The sequence below is a fragment of the Oncorhynchus kisutch genome, unplaced genomic scaffold, assembly GCF_002021735.2.
Source record: "Oncorhynchus kisutch isolate 150728-3 unplaced genomic scaffold, Okis_V2 scaffold1063, whole genome shotgun sequence".
Classification (NCBI taxonomy): Eukaryota; Metazoa; Chordata; class Actinopteri; order Salmoniformes; family Salmonidae; genus Oncorhynchus; species Oncorhynchus kisutch.
Genome location: NW_022263008.1, coordinates 47,077 through 65,746, shown reverse-complemented (window position 1 = coordinate 65,746; position 18,670 = coordinate 47,077). Strand labels below are relative to the sequence as shown.

The 18,670-nt window shown below is 49.2% G+C and overlaps 1 protein-coding gene across 1 annotated transcript in view; it reads left to right on the top strand.

Annotated features, from left to right (window-relative positions):
* Positions 1–15,901, top strand: part of LOC109886156 (SNF-related serine/threonine-protein kinase) — a 28,705-nt gene extending 12,804 nt beyond the window's left edge. Inside the window, exons 3-4 of the mRNA XM_031817545.1 lie at positions 10,665–10,799; positions 13,983–15,901. Of these exons, the coding sequence (XP_031673405.1) occupies positions 10,665–10,799; positions 13,983–15,378 (1,531 nt within the window). The 3' untranslated portion in view covers positions 15,379–15,901. The remainder of the gene's footprint in view (positions 1–10,664; positions 10,800–13,982) is intronic.
* The last annotated feature ends 2,769 nt before the right edge of the window (positions 15,902–18,670 follow it).

Below are 18,670 nucleotides of genomic sequence, written 5' to 3'. Positions count from 1 at the left end.
CCTCTACCTCCAAATCGATCCCGCTCCAGAGTACAGGCCTCGGTATAATGCTCATTCCTTTGACGATAAAACCAGAATCCAACCATCACCCCTGGTGAGACAAAACCGCGACTCGTCAGTGAAGAGCACTTTTTGCCAGTCCTGTCTGGTCCAGCGACGGTGGGTTTGTGCCCATAGGCTACACTATTTCTGGTGAGAACTTGCCTTACAACAAGCCTACAAGCCCTCAGTCCAGCCTCTCTCAGCCTATTGTGGACAGTCTGAGCACTGATGGAGGGATTGTGCGTTCCTAGTGTAACTCAGGCAGTTGTTGTTGCCATCCTGTACCTGTCCCGCAGGTGTGATGTTCGGATGTACCGATCCTGTGTAGGTGTTGTGACACGTGGTCTGCCACTGCGAGGACAATCAGCTGTCCGTCCTGTCTCTCTGTAGTGCTGTTTTAGGTGTCTCACAGTATGGACATTGCAATGTATTGCCCTGGCCACATCTGCAGTCCTCATGCCTCCTTGCAGCATGCCTAAGGCACGTTCACGCAGATGAGCAGGGACCCTGGGCATATTTCTTTTGGTGTTTTTCAGAGTCAGTAGAAAGGCCTCTTTAGTGTCCTAAGTTTTCATAACTGTGACCTTAATTGCCTACCATCTGTAAGCTGTTAGTGTCTTAACGACCGTTCCACAGGTGCATGTTCATTAATTGTTTATGGTTAATTGAACAAGCATGGGAAACAGGGTTTAAACCCTTTACAATGAAGATCTGTGAAGTTATTTGGATTTTTACGAATTATCTTTGAAAGACAGGGTCCTGAAAAGGGACGTTTCTTTATGTATAGGTATACAAACATGTACCTATACTAGGGCTGTTATGGTGACCGTATTACTACCGCCACACCGACGGTCACAAGTCGTGACTGCAGTCAAATTCCACATGACCGTTGAGTCTCAGGAACTAGGCTTTTCTAAAACTGTGCTCTGATGCTGTTGATGGTCATTAGTAGCCTACCAAACTTGCTAATGGCCTGATACTCCATCAGGTCCTCATGGCCGGGTACTCAGGGCTCTAAAGTCCCTCTATCAGGTCCTAAAGGCCTGGTACTCAGGGCTCTTACGGTCCCTCCAACAGGTCCTAATGGCCTGGTACTCAGGGCTCTTACGGTCCCTCCAACAGGTCCTAATGGCCTGGTACTCAGGGCTCTACGGTCCCTCCAGGTCCTAATGACCTGGTACTCAGGGCTCTACGGTCCCTCCATCAGGTCCTAATGACCTGGTACTCAGGGCTCTTACGGTCCCTCCAACAGGTCCTAATGGCCTGGTACTCAGGGCTCTACGGTCCCTCCAGGTCCTAATGACCTGGTACTCAGGGCTCTACGGTCCCTCCATCAGGTCCTAATGGCCTGGTACTCAGGGCTCTACGGTCCCTCCAGGTCCTAATGACCTGGTACTCAGGGCTCTACGGTCCCTCCATCAGGTCCTAAAGGCCTGGTACTCAGGGCTCTTACGGTCCCTCCAACAGGTCCTAATGGCCTGGTACTCAGGGCTCTTACGGTCCCTCCAACAGGTCCTAATGGCCTGGTACTCAGGGCTCTACGGTCCCTCCAGGTCCTAATGACCTGGTACTCAGGGCTCTACGGTCCCTCCATCAGGTCCTAATGGCCTGGTACTCAGGGCTCTACGGTCCCTCCAGGTCCTAATGACCTGGTACTCAGGGCTCTACGGTCCCTCCATCAGGTCCTAAAGGCCTGGTACTCAGGGCTCTTACGGTCCCTCCAACAGGTCCTAATGGCCTGGTACTCAGGGCTCTTACGGTCCCTCCAACAGGTTCTAATGGCCTGGTACTCAGGGCTCTACGGTCCCTCCAGGTCCTAATGACCTGGTACTCAGGGCTCTACGGTCCCTCCATCAGGTCCTAATGGCCTGGTACTCAGGGCTCTATTGTCCCTCTATCCACTCTGACATCAATGCAAATGCAATGGAAAATCATGAGTTCGTGTTGCGCAACATTTCTATAGGCTATTCAAACTGAGATTTAATGGCCTCTTAAGAGGATCCCATCAGCTTTCTATAGGCTTACTATATTTAATTATCTTCTTCCCTGATATTAAGCACATTGCTTCTCTTTACAACAGGAGTAGCCTACCTGGCTGGCATGAAAATGGACCGTGGGAAAAGCATCCTCCATTCGCTATTTATGTGATGACATGTATTTTCCCTCCGTCTTCAGACAGGTGCATGATAATGGTCCATTCTAAATCTAAATTAATTTCCTACTTATATTATTTAATATATGTAAAGACAAGATTCAATTGAGAATAGTCTAATGGGTGACAATATTAGCACTTGTAAATGATACCCAGTGTGTGCCGTCTAAGGCAAGAAATAGCACATGATTTTTGCTACTTTTTCAAATCCCATATGTTTTGATAAAGCTTTTATCACAACTAACGTGGCCAAATAACTCTAAGCCTAGTCTATAGGCCTAGGAGCCCTGCAACACGGTTGGCGAGCACATAGCCTAGTCTATAGGCCTAGGAGCCCTGCAACACGGTTGGCGAGCACATAGCCTAGTCTATAGGCCTAGGAGCCCTGCAACACGGTTGGCGAGCACATAGCCTAGTCTATAGGCCTAGGAGCCCTGCAACACGGTTGGCGAGCACATAGCCTAGTCTATAGGCCTAGGAGCCCTGCAACACGGTTGGCGAGCACATAGCCTAGTCTATAGGCCTAGGAGCCCTGCAACACGGTTGGCGAGCACATAGCCTAGTCTATAGGCCTAGGAGCCCTGCAACACGGTTGGCGAGCACATAGCCTAGTCTATAGGCCTAGGAGCCCTGCAACACGGTTGGCGAGCACATAGCCTAGTCTATAGGCCTAGGAGCCCTGCAACACGGTTGGCGAGCACATAGCCTAGTCTATAGGCCTAGGAGCCCTGCAACACGGTTGGCGAGCACATAGCCTAGTCTATAGGCCTAGGAGCCCTGCAACACGGTTGGCGAGCACATAGCCTAGTCTATAGGCCTAGGAGCCCTGCAACACGGTTGGCGAGCACATAGCCTAGTCTATAGGCCTAGGAGCCCTGCAACACGGTTGGCGAGCACATAGCCTAGTCTATAGGCCTAGGAGCCCTGCAACACGGTTGGCGAGCACATAGCCTAGTCTATAGGCCTAGGAGCCCTGCAACACGGTTGGCGAGCACATAGCCTAGTCTATAGGCCTAGGAGCCCTGCAACACGGTTGGCGAGCACATAGCCTAGTCTATAGGCCTAGGAGCCCTGCAACACGGTTGGCGAGCACATAGCCTAGTCTATAGGCCTAGGAGCCCTGCAACACGGTTGGCGAGCACATAGCCTAGTCTATAGGCCTAGGAGCCCTGCAACACGGTTGGCGAGCACATAGCCTAGTCTATAGGCCTAGGAGCCCTGCAACACGGTTGGCGAGCACATAGCCTAGTCTATAGGCCTAGGAGCCCTGCAACACGGTTGGCGAGCACATAGCCTAGTCTATAGGCCTAGGAGCCCTGCAACACGGTTGGCGAGCACATAGCCTAGTCTATAGGCCTAGGAGCCCTGCAACACGGTTGGCGAGCACATAGCCTAGTCTATAGGCCTAGGAGCCCTGCAACACGGTTGGCGAGCACATAGCCTAGTCTATAGGCCTAGGAGCCCTGCAACACGGTTGGCGAGCACATAGCCTAGTCTATAGGCCTAGGAGCCCTGCAACACGGTTGGCGAGCACATAGCCTAGTCTATAGGCCTAGGAGCCCTGCAACACGGTTGGCGAGCACATAGCCTAGTCTATAGGCCTAGGAGCCCTGCAACACGGTTGGCGAGCACATAGCCTAGTCTATAGGCCTAGGAGCCCTGCAACACGGTTGGCGAGCACATAGCCTAGTCTATAGGCCTAGGAGCCCTGCAACACGGTTGGCGAGCACATAGCCTAGTCTATAGGCCTAGGAGCCCTGCAACACGGTTGGCGAGCACATAGCCTAGTCTATAGGCCTAGGAGCCCTGCAACACGGTTGGCGAGCACATAGCCTAGTCTATAGGCCTAGGAGCCCTGCAACACGGTTGGCGAGCACATAGCCTAGTCTATAGGCCTAGGAGCCCTGCAACACGGTTGGCGAGCACATAGCCTAGTCTATAGGCCTAGGAGCCCTGCAACACGGTTGGCGAGCACATAGCCTAGTCTATAGGCCTAGGAGCCCTGCAACACGGTTGGCGAGCACATAGCCTAGTCTATAGGCCTAGGAGCCCTGCAACACGGTTGGCGAGCACATAGCCTAGTCTATAGGCCTAGGAGCCCTGCAACACGGTTGGCGAGCACATAGCCTAGTCTATAGGCCTAGGAGCCCTGCAACACGGTTGGCGAGCACATAGCCTAGTCTATAGGCCTAGGAGCCCTGCAACACGGTTGGCGAGCACATAGCCTAGTCTATAGGCCTAGGAGCCCTGCAACACGGTTGGCGAGCACATAGCCTAGTCTATAGGCCTAGGAGCCCTGCAACACGGTTGGCGAGCACATAGCCTAGTCTATAGGCCTAGGAGCCCTGCAACACGGTTGGCGAGCACATAGCCTAGTCTATAGGCCTAGGAGCCCTGCAACACGGTTGGCGAGCACATAGCCTAGTCTATAGGCCTAGGAGCCCTGCAACACGGTTGGCGAGCACATAGCCTAGTCTATAGGCCTAGGAGCCCTGCAACACGGTTGGCGAGCACATAGCCTAGTCTATAGGCCTAGGAGCCCTGCAACACGGTTGGCGAGCACATAGCCTAGTCTATAGGCCTAGGAGCCCTGCAACACGGTTGGCGAGCACATAGCCTAGTCTATAGGACTAGGAGCCCTGCAACACGGTTGGCGAGCACATAGCCTAGTCTATAGGCCTAGGAGCCCTGCAACACGGTTGGCGAGCACATAGCCTAGTCTATAGGCCTAGGAGCCCTGCAACACGGTTGGCGAGCACATAGCCTAGTCTATAGGCCTAGGAGCCCTGCAACACGGTTGGCGAGCACATAGCCTAGTCTATAGGCCTAGGAGCCCTGCAACACGGTTGGCGAGCACATAGCCTAGTCTATAGGCCTAGGAGCCCTGCAACACCGTTGGCGAGCACATAGCCTAGTCTATAGGCCTAGGAGCCCTGCAACACCGTTGGCGAGCACATAGCCTAGTCTATAGGCCTAGGAGCCCTGCAACACCGTTGGCGAGCACATAGCCTAGTCTATAGGCCTAGGAGCCCTGCAACACCGTTGGCGAGCACATAGCCTAGTCTATAGGCCTAGGAGCCCTGCAACACCGTTGGCGAGCACATAGCCTAGTCTATAGGCCTAGGAGCCCTGCAACACGGTTGGCGAGCACATAGCCTACAGAGCACATAGAGCACAGAGCCTAGTGGAACGTGTTCTTATAAGTTCAGTTATTGCGCAATCGTGTGTGTGAAACCAGTTTTGACTGGCCACTATTTAAAGAAGATCCCAGCATTCTCCTGCTGCTAGGTTTATTGCTCAGTTCTTAAAATGAAGTACATTAATCCTCTTTCCAACCGGTGTAGTCTACCTGGTGTACATAGGAGTGGTGTGAGTAGCACATTAATCCTCTTTCCAACCGGTGTAGTCTACCTGGTGTACATAGGAGTGGTGTGAGTAGCACATTAATCCTCTTTCCAACCGGTGTAGTCTACCTGGTGTACATAGGAGTGGTGTGAGTAGCACATTAATCCTCTTTCCAACCGGTGTAGTCTACCTGGTGTACATAGGAGTGGTGTGAGTAGCACATTAATCCTCTTTCCAACCGGTGTAGTCTACCTGGTGTACATAGGAGTGGTGTGAGTAGCACATTAATCCTCTTTCCAACCGGTGTAGTCTACCTGGTGTACATAGGAGTGGTGTGAGTAGCACATTAATCCTCTTTCCAACCGGTGTAGTCTACCTGGTGTACATAGGAGTGGTGTGAGTAGCACATTAATCCTCTTTCCAACCGGTGTAGTCTACCTGGTGTACATAGGAGTGGTGTGAGTAGCACATTAATCCTCTTTCCAACCGGTGTAGTCTACCTGGTGTACATAGGAGTGGTGTGAGTAGCACATTACTCCTCTTTCCAACCGGTGTAGTCTACCTGGTGTACATAGGAGTGGTGTGAGTAGCACATTAATCCTCTTTCCAACCGGTGTAGTCTACCTGGTGTACATAGGAGTGGTGTGAGTAGCACATTAATCCTCTTTCCAACCGGTGCAGTCTACCTGGTGTACATAGGTGTGGTGTGAGTAGCACATTAATCCTCTTTCCAACCGGTGTAGTCTACCTGGTGTACATAGGAGTGGTGTGAGTAGCACATTAATCCTCTTTCCAACCGGTGTAGTCTACCTGGTGTACATAGGAGTGGTGTGAGTAGCACATTTAATCCTCTTTCCAACCGGTGTAGTCTACCTGGTGTACATAGGAGTGGTGTGAGTAGCACATTAATCCTCTTTCCAACCGGTGTAGTCTACCTGGTGTACATAGGAGTGGTGTGAGTAGCACATTAATCCTCTTTCCAACCGGTGCAGTCTACCTGGTGTACATAGGTGTGGTGTGAGTAGCACATTAATCCTCTTTCCAACCGGTGTAGTCTACCTGGTGTACATAGGAGTGGTGTGAGTAGCACATTAATCCTCTTTCCAACCGGTGCAGTCTACCTGGTGTACATAGGTGTGGTGTGAGTACCACATTAATCCTCTTTCCAACCGGTGTAGTCTACCTGGTGTACATAGGAGTGGTGTGAGTAGCACATTAATCCTCTTTCCAACCGGTGCAGTCTACCTGGTGTACATAGGAGTGGTGTGAGTAGCACATTAATCCTCTTTCCAACCGGTGTAGTCTACCTGGTGTACATAGGAGTGGTGTGAGTAGCACATTAATCCTCTTTCCAACCGGTGCAGTCTACCTGGTGTACATAGGTGTGGTGTGAGTAGCACATTAATCCTCTTTCCAACCGGTGTAGTCTACCTGGTGTACATAGGAGTGGTGTGAGTAGCACATTAATCCTCTTTCCAACCGGTGCAGTCTACCTGGTGTACATAGGTGTGGTGTGAGTACCACATTAATCCTCTTTCCAACCGGTGTAGTCTACCTGGTGTACATAGGTGTGGTGTGAGTACCACATTAATCCTCTTTCCAACCGGTGTAGTCTACCTGGTGTACATAGGAGTGGTGTGAGTAGCACATTAATCCTCTTTCCAACCGGTGTAGTCTACCTGGTGTACATAGGTGTGGTGTGAGTACCACATTAATCCTCTTTCCAACCGGTGCAGTCTACCTGGTGTACATAGGTGTGGTGTGAGTAGCACATTAATCCTCTTTCCAACCGGTGTAGTCTACCTGGTGTACATAGGAGTGGTGTGAGTAGCACATTAATCCTCTTTCCAACCGGTGCAGTCTACCTGGTGTACATAGGTGTGGTGTGAGTAGCACATTAATCCTCTTTCCAACCGGTGCAGTCTACCTGGTGTACATAGGAGTGGTGTGAGTAGCACATTAATCCTCTTTCCAACCGGTGTAGTCTACCTGGTGTACATAGGAGTGGTGTGAGTAGCACATTAATCCTCTTTCCAACCGGTGCAGTCTACCTGGTGTACATAGGAGTGGTGTGAGTAGCACATTAATCCTCTTTCCAACCGGTGCAGTCTACCTGGTGTACATAGGAGTGGTGTGAGTAGCACATTAATCCTCTTTCCAACCGGTGTAGTCTACCTGGTGTACATAGGAGTGGTGTGAGTAGCACATTAATCCTCTTTCCAACCGGTGTAGTCTACCTGGTGTACATAGGAGTGGTGTGAGTAGCACATTAATCCTCTTTCCAACCGGTGTAGTCTACCTGGTGTAAATAGGTGTGATGTGAGTAGCACATTAATCCTCTTTCCAACCGGTGTAGTCTACCTGGTGTAAATAGGTGTGATGTGAGTAGCACATTTTCACCATAAAAGTGCACCTTTATAATAAAGCATCATTGCATTTGCAGACTTATGTAAGATGCCTATTATTCATAATGTGATGAGTGGATAGTCATAGGCTAATAATATAACTCCATCACTGTTTGCAAAAAAGACAGGTTAAATGCATGGCTGAGTGCATATAGTGTAGAGTAGACCTAGGCTCTATCAGATAGGTTTCTTCTTTGTATGGGAAAAATGTGGTCTTTTATAAACACATTTTATGCAATTTTATTACACTTTATATGACTGGAGACATTAGCAGAATCTTTTTTAATGACAAATTACAGAGTAGCCTATTCTGCTGACACTGAGGAACAATCAATTAAAACGACGTTGTCCATTATCAGGGGAGACAAATAGAATATGACCTCCATCTAAACTGGAGCAGGAAACTGTTGTCCAATAACTAACTTTAAAGTAGCACTGACCCGACAATGATAAATAGTCAATCTGCACAATGTGCACTCACCGGACATATTGCTCAGTCTTTGCTGGTGCCAATAAAATAAGCTCTACTGTTGTTCGCTCAATTAAGTTGAGAATTTTGATAACTAAAGGACAAATTAGTATTTTCCTCGTCTTCTCTTTACAGCAATAACAATTTGTTTTCCAATCTGTTTTCCCGCGATTGTATTTTGAATATTGCGTTATGTCTGGCTTGGCCTCTCTACTTTTCAGACAGTCGCAACTCAACAATAATCTGCCCAAATTGCGCACGCTGCCTTTCAATCCACAATTATTATTTTTTAGCTAATGATCCTCTTTGGCCAAATCATGATTTCTTTTTTTTTTATTTCACCTTTATCTAACCAGGTAGGCCAGTTGAGAACAAGTTCTCATTTACAACTACGACCTGGACAAGATAAAGCAAAGCATTGTGACAGTAGCCTATTTTGAATGATTAGATTTATTTCTGTATAGACGAGGTAAGGCTAATTAGACTATGCAGTTTTGGCCATTTGATTTACTTTAGAGAAAGCTTCCCCGAGCTTTATGGACGCGCTGCACGTAACCTCCATTCCACTGTTCCAGTGCAGGCTACGGATTACATTTAGGTTTGTTGTGTGCCATTCTAAATCAAAAATAATATTAGTAGGCTGTAGGTAAAGACCAGATTAAATTGAGAATAGTCTGATGGGTGAGAATATTATCAAGAGCTTGTAAAATTGTGAATGAGAGACTGATGAAGTGTGTGCAGCCTGTGCAAGAAACAGAACAGAGCTCATGCCTTTCATGCAACTTTTTTCAAATCCTTAGTCGCACCATGCAGTCTTTAAAATGTACCAACATTAGGCTCTATGTTTAGATGTTTTATATCACAGCTAAAGTCTCATAAATAACTCTAAATGAAGCATATAGCAGGACCAGTTTCTTTGTTGACCGGTCAACACAGAACAGCAGCATGAGCACACACCCTTGGAAAGGTTTGGAGAAAATATCCTTTCTATTTTATTCAGCTCAACATGTTTATGTTAATTAACGGTCAGTTACCATGAGACCAACAATTATTTGCATGACAATCACCAGATGACAAAATTGAATGACCGCCACAGACCTAACCTACACACACACACAATTGCAGATGGCCGTTAATCTTCTGCAAGTGACGAGGTATTTGACAGAATGCATTTTGCCTTGACCGACTGTGCCATTTGCTGTGGAGGCATGAATGATGTTCCTTAGTCTGCTCTTCATTTGTCCTTTTCATATTGCGGGTTCTGCAACCCACCAAACCTGTTTCTGTGTCACGCTCACCACTGACATCAGTACTACTAACGCATATAACTGAACCTGAACATCTGAGGGGACAACTCACAACTCAGTCAGCAGATAAGAGACCAGGGTGTTGAACTGTAGCATGTGAACCCAACAGCAGCCCTCCCTTAGCCTCCTACCCTGAACATTAATCGTGGATGTGATTTGAAACACACATACTGGCTCCACTTTAAAGCAGCAGGCCCACTGCCAGCCAGTCTTTCACAGACACACACTGGCCTTCTTTATTAACCCTGTCTGAAGGAAGGGCTTTACTGATGATGAGGAGAGAGCAGAAGGATATTAACCCTGTCTGAAGCAAGGGCTTTACTGATGATGAGGAGAGAGCAGAGGGATATTAACCCTGTCTGAAGGAAGGGCTTTACTGATGATGAGGAGAGAGCAGAGGGATATTAACCCTGTCTGAAGGAAGGGCTTTACTGATGATGAGGAGAGAGCAGAGGGATATTAACCCTGTCTGAAGGAAGGGCTTTACTGATGATGAGGAGAGAGCAGAGGGATACAGGGAGTCTTGAGTAAACGCCAGAGGATTTATCCCCACTTCCCAGGCATTCAAGAGATTGTCCCGCTGAAGCTCCCACCTCCCACCTGACAGACAGACAGTTACATTCTCACACACACACACACACACACCACAGCACTTGGCTGAGGATTTCACTTGATTGTTCATTAGCACAGCGTAGCGTAATCCCAGAGGCTGTCGAGGGACGTGAACCAGCCACCTACTGTCATTGACTCCAGAGGGGTTAGAGGGCAACGAAAGGTTAGAACCTGTTATGTTGCTTTGTTTACATTTTAGATACGTCAAATGCCGACGTGGGTTTGCTCTGCGGTGACTTGCCTGTTGACATACCGTACTTGTCTCTCGTGTGTGGGTTTGGCCTTCACTCCCAGCCTGTCCTAACATGTTCTGTCCATGGTGTTTGTTCTAGAGCCCTGGAGACCAACAAGTACAACCACATCACTGCCACCTACTTCCTGCTGGCTGAGAGGATCCTGAGAGAGAAACAGGAGAAGGAGGTCCAGACACGCTCCTCCAGCCCCAGCAACATCAAGGCCCAGTTCAGGTGACACACACACATGCAACACATACAGTTGAAGTCGGAGGTTTACATACACTTAGGTTGGCGTCATTAAAACTTGTTTTTCAACCACTCCACAAATTTCTTGTTTAACAAGCTATAGTTTTGGCAAGTCGGTTAGGACATCTACTTTGTGCATGACAATTTTTCCAATTGTTTACAGATTATTTCACTTATAATTCACTGTATCACAATTCCAGTGGGTCAGAAGTTTACATACACAAAGTTGACTGTGCCTTTAAACAGCTTGGAAAAGTCTAGAAAATGATGTCATGGCTTTAGAAGCTTCTGATAGGCTAGTTGACATCATTTGAGTCAATTGGAGGTGTACCTGTGGATGTATTTCAAGGCCTACCTTCAAACTCAGTCCCTCTTTGCTTGACGTCATAGGAAAATCAAAAGACATCATCAAAGACCCCAGAAAAAAATTGTAGACCTCCACTAGTCAGTCTGGTTCATTCTTGGTAGCAATTTCCAAATGCCTGAAGGTACCACGTTCATCTGTACAAACATTAGTACGCTAGTATAAAGACCATGGGACCACGCAGCCGTCATAACGCTCAGGAAGGAGACGCGTTCTGTCTCCTAGAGATGAATGTACTTTAATGTGAAAAGTGCCAATCAATCCCAGAACAACAGCAAAGGACCTTGTGAAGATGCTGGAGGAAACAGGTACAAAAATATCCATATCCACAGTAAAACGAGTCCTATATCGACATAACCTGAAAGGCCGCTCAGCAAGGAAGAAGTTACTGCTCCAAAACCTCCATAAAAAAGCCAGACTACGGTCTGCAACAGCACATGGGGACAAAGATCGTACTTTTTGGAGAAATGTCCTCTGGTCTGATGAAACAACAATAGAACTGCTTGGCCATAATGACCATTGTTATGTTTGGAGGAAAAAGGGGGAGGCTTGCAAGGCGAAGAACACCATCCCAACCGTGAAGCACGGGAGTGGCAGCATCATGTTGTGGGGGTGCTTTGCAGCAGGAGGGACTGGTGCACTTCACAAAATAGATGGCATCATGAAGAATGGAAAATTATGTGGATATATTGAAGCAACATCTCAAGATATCAGTCAGGAAGTTAAAGCTTGCTCACAAATGGGTCTTCCAAATGGACAATGACCCCAAGCATACTTCCAAAGTTGTGGCAAAATGGCTTAAGGACAACAAAGTCAAGGTATTGGAGTGGCCATCACAAAGCCCTGACCTCAATTCTATAGAAAATTTGTGGGTAGACTTGAAAAAGCGTGTGCGAGCAAGGAGGCCTACAAACCTGACTCAGTTATACCAGCTATGTCAGGAGGAATGGGCCAAAATTCACCAAACTTATTGTGGGAAGCTTGTGGAAGGTTCCCGAAACGTTTGACCCAAGTTAAACAATTTAGAGGCAATGCTACCAAATACTAATTGAGTTTGTCAACTTTTGACCCACAGGAAATATATAAAAGCTGAAATAAATAATTGTCTCTACTATTATTCTGACATTTCACATTCTTAAAATAAAGTGGTGATCCTAACTGACCTAAAACAGGGAATATTTACTCAGATTAAACATCAGGAATTGTGAAAAACTGAGTTTAAATGTATTTGGCTAAGGTGTATGTAAACTTCCGAATTGAACTGTTCATACATGCAACACACACACGCGTGTGACGCATACACACAACACCAAATCTATCCCCTCCAGATGAAACCCACCAGATCCAACCACTCTAACTGCAATACCAATGCCTGTTTAATAGCCTGCTACACACACTCATCCATTTATTGGGGCCATTCAGATTGTCATAATGACGACGACTCAATGACTAGGAGGAGGAAGCAGCCAAGGCTCTGATGGTAATTGACCTCTTGGGTGCTGCTCTGCTTGGTGTCGTTGACCGTGCCTGGCATTAGGAGGAGAACCCATGCTGTCCTTTCCTCATGGTCTGGTTCCCATCCCGCCCCCTCTGGTCATGTGATCCCTCAACGTGGTGACATGTGTTGTTAAGGCTGACTGCAGTAAAGGCTTTGGAGTGACCTAGAAAGGGGAAGTCTGGCTTTGATATTCTGAGAGAGAAGCAGAGAGAGGGAGCCAGTCCTTTTGGAGGAAGAGGAGAGATCAAACACATGCAGGTTAAAGCTGCTCCCTCCTGGCCTGCTCGCTGTAACCCATTTGGCCAGAAACCCATTGCCAAACAGGTGCTCGGAGGGAAAAGGCCCAATTTTAGCTCCTGGGTCGTGGCCCGCTGGGTGCAGGAGCAGAATGTGATGTATAGTGCAGCAGTACAGGTTTCTACATCTACTGTTTCTACTGGCCTGCGCTCCTCCATTCACCACTTAGTTTTTGAGGGTTGTTCTGTATTTTAACACAAACACTGTCAGCGTGTGGCATCAGGCAACATGGCATCATAACAGAAATAACATTCTGATAGTGGTTCAATTATTTTTAGGAATAACAACAGTCTACTGTGTATCATGCATGCCAGTTTATATATGCCCAAAACGGTGACCTGGACAAGAGGGCGAATACTAAGTGTGTTAGCATAGTGCCCCCGCGCTCTCTCGCTCTCTGTGCCATCGTGGGCTGAAGCTGAGCTTCATCAGGTAGTAGGCTTCAGGGATTGTCTGTAGAGTCTGTCAGGGTCGTCTGAGGTTGAGAGTGAATGGAGTCTGAGCAGTGTCACACAGCTGAGGTGTGTGTCTGAGAGATTCTACTGTAGTTACGCCTTTTGAAAGCCTGGCTGAATTAACTAGGATGGTGGCAGAGCAGCACTAAGGGCCCTGTGGTGACCCGACCCAGCCTCCACCGCCATGCAGCAGCGTGGAGGGTCACACATGCACCTGGCAGGCAGGACTACCATGGGATTAATTGTGTTAGATTGCGTGCCGCCGGGACATGCCCGGGCTCCGTCGAGAGAGATCCCCAGTGCTCTGTTCTGTTTGTTTTCTCACTCTGCCATGTCAACAAGGACCTTCTACATTAGAAGAATGTTGACTCACTGAGCTGTTCAGTCAGCAGTTCAGGACTGGATTACACATGAATCATCTGACCTCATTCTAAGATCATACTGTTTATTTTATCTTTGTTTATTTTCTCCTCTGACTCTATATAAAGTCATTGCAGCGTATACTAACCAGGGGAATAGTTTGGGTAACTCTGGTCTGCTCTCTGCCCTTCCAGGCAGTCCTGGCCGACGAAGATTGACATGCATCAGGATATTGAGGACAGTCTGGCAGCCTCCTCCATCTGCCACGCTGGTGGTCCCCAGTCCCCCGCCCGCAGCGCTGAGAGCCTTCTCAACGGACACCGCACCAAAGGTCTGCTGGAGCTCCGCAGGGACGAGAGCAACGCAGGGGCCTCCGGTGCCCCTGCCCCCGTTTCTGGGCCCCCTAGAGCTGGGGCCACGGCCCCCACACCCTCCACCTCCTCAGCCAAGCAGCGCAGCTGCCTGTTCAGGGTGGAGGAGGATGAAGAGGAGGAAGAGGACCCGTCCCCTCTGTCCACCCAAGTGATCCTGCGTCGCAAGGCTCCATCTATCACCAACCGGCTGACCTCCAGGAAGAGCGCCCCAGTCCTCAACCAGATCTTTGAGGAGGAGGGTGAGTCAGACGACGACTTCGACATGGACGAGGGCCTGCCACCCAAACTCAGCCGGCTAAAGATGAACATCGCTGCTGCAGCGGCCGGGTCGCCGGGCACCACTCAGAAACGCTATCACCGCCGCAAGAGCCAAGGCCGCGGCTCGTCCTGCTCCAGCTCAGAGACCAGCGACGACGACTCCGAGAGCCACCGCCGGCGTCTGGACAAGGACACAGGCTTCACCTACAGCTGGAACCGCAGGGACAGCAGTGAGGGCCCGCCTGGAAACTCAGGGGGAAATGGTGGAGGGAGCAGTGGAGGGCAGAGTAAACCCCCCGGGGAGGGGGGCAGTCCTCCTGGAGGGGGAGGTGGGGGGAGTAGTGACAATGGAGGGAGTGGTAGTAGTGGGGGGGGAGGAGGTAAGGGACAGGGTTCCCCCTCAAGTTGTTCTAACGGCAGCAGTAACCACTCGTCTTCAGGCTCAGGGTCCACGCGGAGACACTGTGCCTCCCGCAGCCCCGGGGCAGCAGAGCTGGTGGAGAGCCTGAAGCTCCTGAGCCTGTGTCTCAGCTCCCAGTTACAACACAGGGGGAGAAGTGGAGGCCCCGGCCTGGCAGGGGGGATGGGCCAGTTCATCATAGACCCTCAGAACCTGTCCAATAGTCTGTCCAGCAGCCTGTCAGCTGGCAGCGTCAAGACACAGGAGAGGTCCTCTTGGAAGATGTGCATCGGCTCCAATGGCAGCTTGGACCTGGAGTTAGACACCATCGCTCTGCCCACCACCGCTGTCAACACTCCAAGGTCATACACAGACCAAACGGCAGCAGCACTTAGCGAACTGGCCCTGGCCACCAAGGAGAATAACAAGCTGAACAACCTGAAAAAGAATGTTCTCCAGCTACCTCTGTGTGAAAAGAGCATCTCTGTGAACATCCAGCGCAGCCCTAGAGAAGGGCTCCTGTGCACCTCTCAGGCCAGCTGCTGCCAGGTCATATGACACACACTCCCTGGCGACCCTCTGACACCACTCTGCCAGTCCAATCTGTCCAACCACAGTCACCGCTGTAGCATACGTCTGACCTCAGAACACCTCCCCATCACAACCTGCCTTCTGCTGTTGTCTTAAAAGATGACACTTGTTATTGTTTTTGTTTGTTCACTAGGACCTATGAGCTGCATGCTGCAGGGGGTTCTTTTGTTTTGTCTCTGCTACATCACTAGCTCCCCCTGGAATGAGCCGAGGTAACAGAACTTAACTCAATTCTAAGGTGAGTTGGGGTGTTGATGTAAACATAAATATGGATGTTGGTTTGATTTTAGATGAACTATATTTTGGGGTACAAAATACCAAACTTTTAACAGTGGGTAAGTAGTAGCACGTGATAGTTAAAGGGTAAGCACTTAAATTAGATTATTGGTCTACTGTCTACTATGTAAAGGGTATGCTAGGAGAGGTAGAGGAGGACAGGACAGAGATACCATACAGCTGGGAGAGGTAGAGGAGGACAGGACAGAGATACCATACAGCTAGGAGAGGTAGAGGAGGACAGGACAGAGATACCATACAGCTAGGAGAGGTAGAGGAGGACAGGACAGAGATACCATACAGCTGGGAGAGGTAGAGGAGGACAGGACAGAGATACCATACAGCTAGGAGAGGTAGAGGAGGACAGGACAGAGATACCATACAGCTAGGAGAGGTAGAGGAGGACAGGACAGAGATACCATACAGCTGGGAGAGGTAGAGGAGGACAGGACAGAGATACCATACAGCTAGGAGAGGTAGAGGAGGACAGGACAGAGATACCATACAGCTAGGAGAGGTAGAGGAGGACAGGACAGAGATACCATACAGCTGGGAGAGGTAGAGGAGGACAGGACAGAGATACCATACAGCTAGGAGAGGTAGAGGAGGACAGGACAGAGATACCATACAGCTAGGAGAGGTAGAGGAGGACAGGACAGAGATACCAGTCACCATACAGCTGGGAGAGGTAGAGGAGGACAGGACAGAGATACCAGTCACCATACAGCTGGGAGAGGTAGAGGAGGACAGGACAGAGATACCATACAGCTAGGAGAGGTAGAGGAGGACAGGACAGAGATACCATACAGCTAGGAGAGGTAGAGGAGGACAGGACAGAGATACCAGTCACCATACAGCTGGGAGAGGTAGAGGAGGACAGGACAGAGATACCAGTCACCATACAGCTGGGAGAGGTAGAGGAGGACAGGACAGAGATACCATACAGCTAGGAGAGGTAGAGGAGGACAGGACAGAGATACCATACAGCTAGGAGAGGTAGAGGTGGACAGGACAGAGATACCATACAGCTAGGAGAGGTAGAGGAGGACAGGACAGAGTCACCATACAGCTAGGAGAGGTAGAGGAGGACAGGACAGAGATACCATACAGCTAGGAGAGGTAGAGGAGGACAGGTCAGATACCAGTCACCATACAGCTGGGAGAGGTAGAAGAGAACAGGACAAAGATACCAGTCACCATACAGCTGGGAGAGGTAGAGGAGGACGGGACAGAGATACCAGTCACCATACAGCTGGGAGAGGTAGAGGAGAACAGGTCAGATACCAGTCACCATACAGCTGGGAGAGGTAGAGGAGGACAGGACAGAGATACCAGTCACCATACAGCTGGGAGAGGTAGAGGAGAACAGGACAGAGATACCAGTCACCATACAGCTGGGAGAGGTAGAGGAGGACAGGACAGAGATACCATACAGCTGGGAGAGATAGGAGGACAGGACAGAGATACCATACAGCTGGGAGAGGTAGAGGAGGACAGGTCAGATACCAGTCACCATACAGCTGGGAGAGGTAGAAGAGAACAGGACAAAGATACCAGTCACCATACAGCTGGGAGAGGTAGAGGAGGACAGGACAGAGATACCAGTCACCATACAGCTGGGAGAGGTAGAGGAGAACAGGACAGAGATACCAGTCACCATACAGCTGGGAGAGGTAGAGGAGGACAGGACAGAGATACCAGTCACCATACAGCTGGGAGAGGTAGAAGAGAGCAGGACAGAGATACCAGTCACCATACAGCTGGGAGAGGTAGAGGAGAACAGTACAGAGATACCAGTCACCATACAGCTGGTAGAGGAGGACAGGACTGAGATACCAGTCACCATACAGCTGGGAGAGGTAGAGGAGAACAGTACAGAGATACCAGTCACCATACAGCTGGTAGAGGAGGACAGGACAGAGATACTAGTCACCATAAAGCTGGGAGAGGTAGAGGAGGACAGGACAGAGATACCAGTCACCATACAGCTGGGAGAGATAGAGGAGGACAGGACAGAGATACCAGTCACCATACAGCTGGGAGAGGTAGAGGAGGACAGGACAGAGATACCAGTCACCATACAGCTGGTAGAGGAGGACAGGAAAGAGATACCAGTCACCATACAGCTGGGAGAGGTAGAGGAGGACAGGACAGAGATACCAGTCACCATACAGCTAGGAGAGGTAGAGGAGAACAGTACAGAGATACCAGTCACCATACAGCTGGTAGAGGAGGACAGGACAGAGATACCAGTCACCATACAGCTGGGAGAGGTAGAGGAGGACAGGACAGAGATACCAGTCACCATACAGCTGGGAGAGGTAGAGGAGAACAGTACAGAGATACCAGTCACCATACAGCTGGTAGAGGAGGACAGGACAGAGATACCAGTCACCATACAGCTGGGAGAGGTAGAGGAGGACAGGACAGAGATACCAGTCACCATACAGCTGGGAGAGGTAGAGGAGAACAGTACAGAGATACCAGTCACCATACAGCTGGTAGAGGAGGACAGGACAGAGATACCAGTCACCATACAGCTGGGAGAGGTAGAGGAGGACAGGACAGAGATACCAGTCACCATACAGCTGGGAGAGGTAGAGGAGGACAGGACAGAGATACCAGTCACTATACAGCTGGGAGAGGTAGAGGAGGACAGGACAGAGATACCAGTCACCATACATGGTCCTGGAGGAAGGGAAGTAACCTGTAACCTTCATGTTGATATAAGCTCCTGCCATGCAGTCACATGGCAACGACCAACTGAGACAGAAACTTGGTAACCTCTAGAGATGTTTTAATTTGATTCATTGATTAACTTCATTCAGTGACCTACTGTCTGAAACGTTATTTCACTTTGATATTGCACACAGACAATCTGTTTTATGTTTGTATTTTTTAAGTGTATGGAATTAAAGATGCATTTTAGATGGCTATAAATCTCACTGAATTGATTTTGAAGGCAACATGAATTATTGTTTCC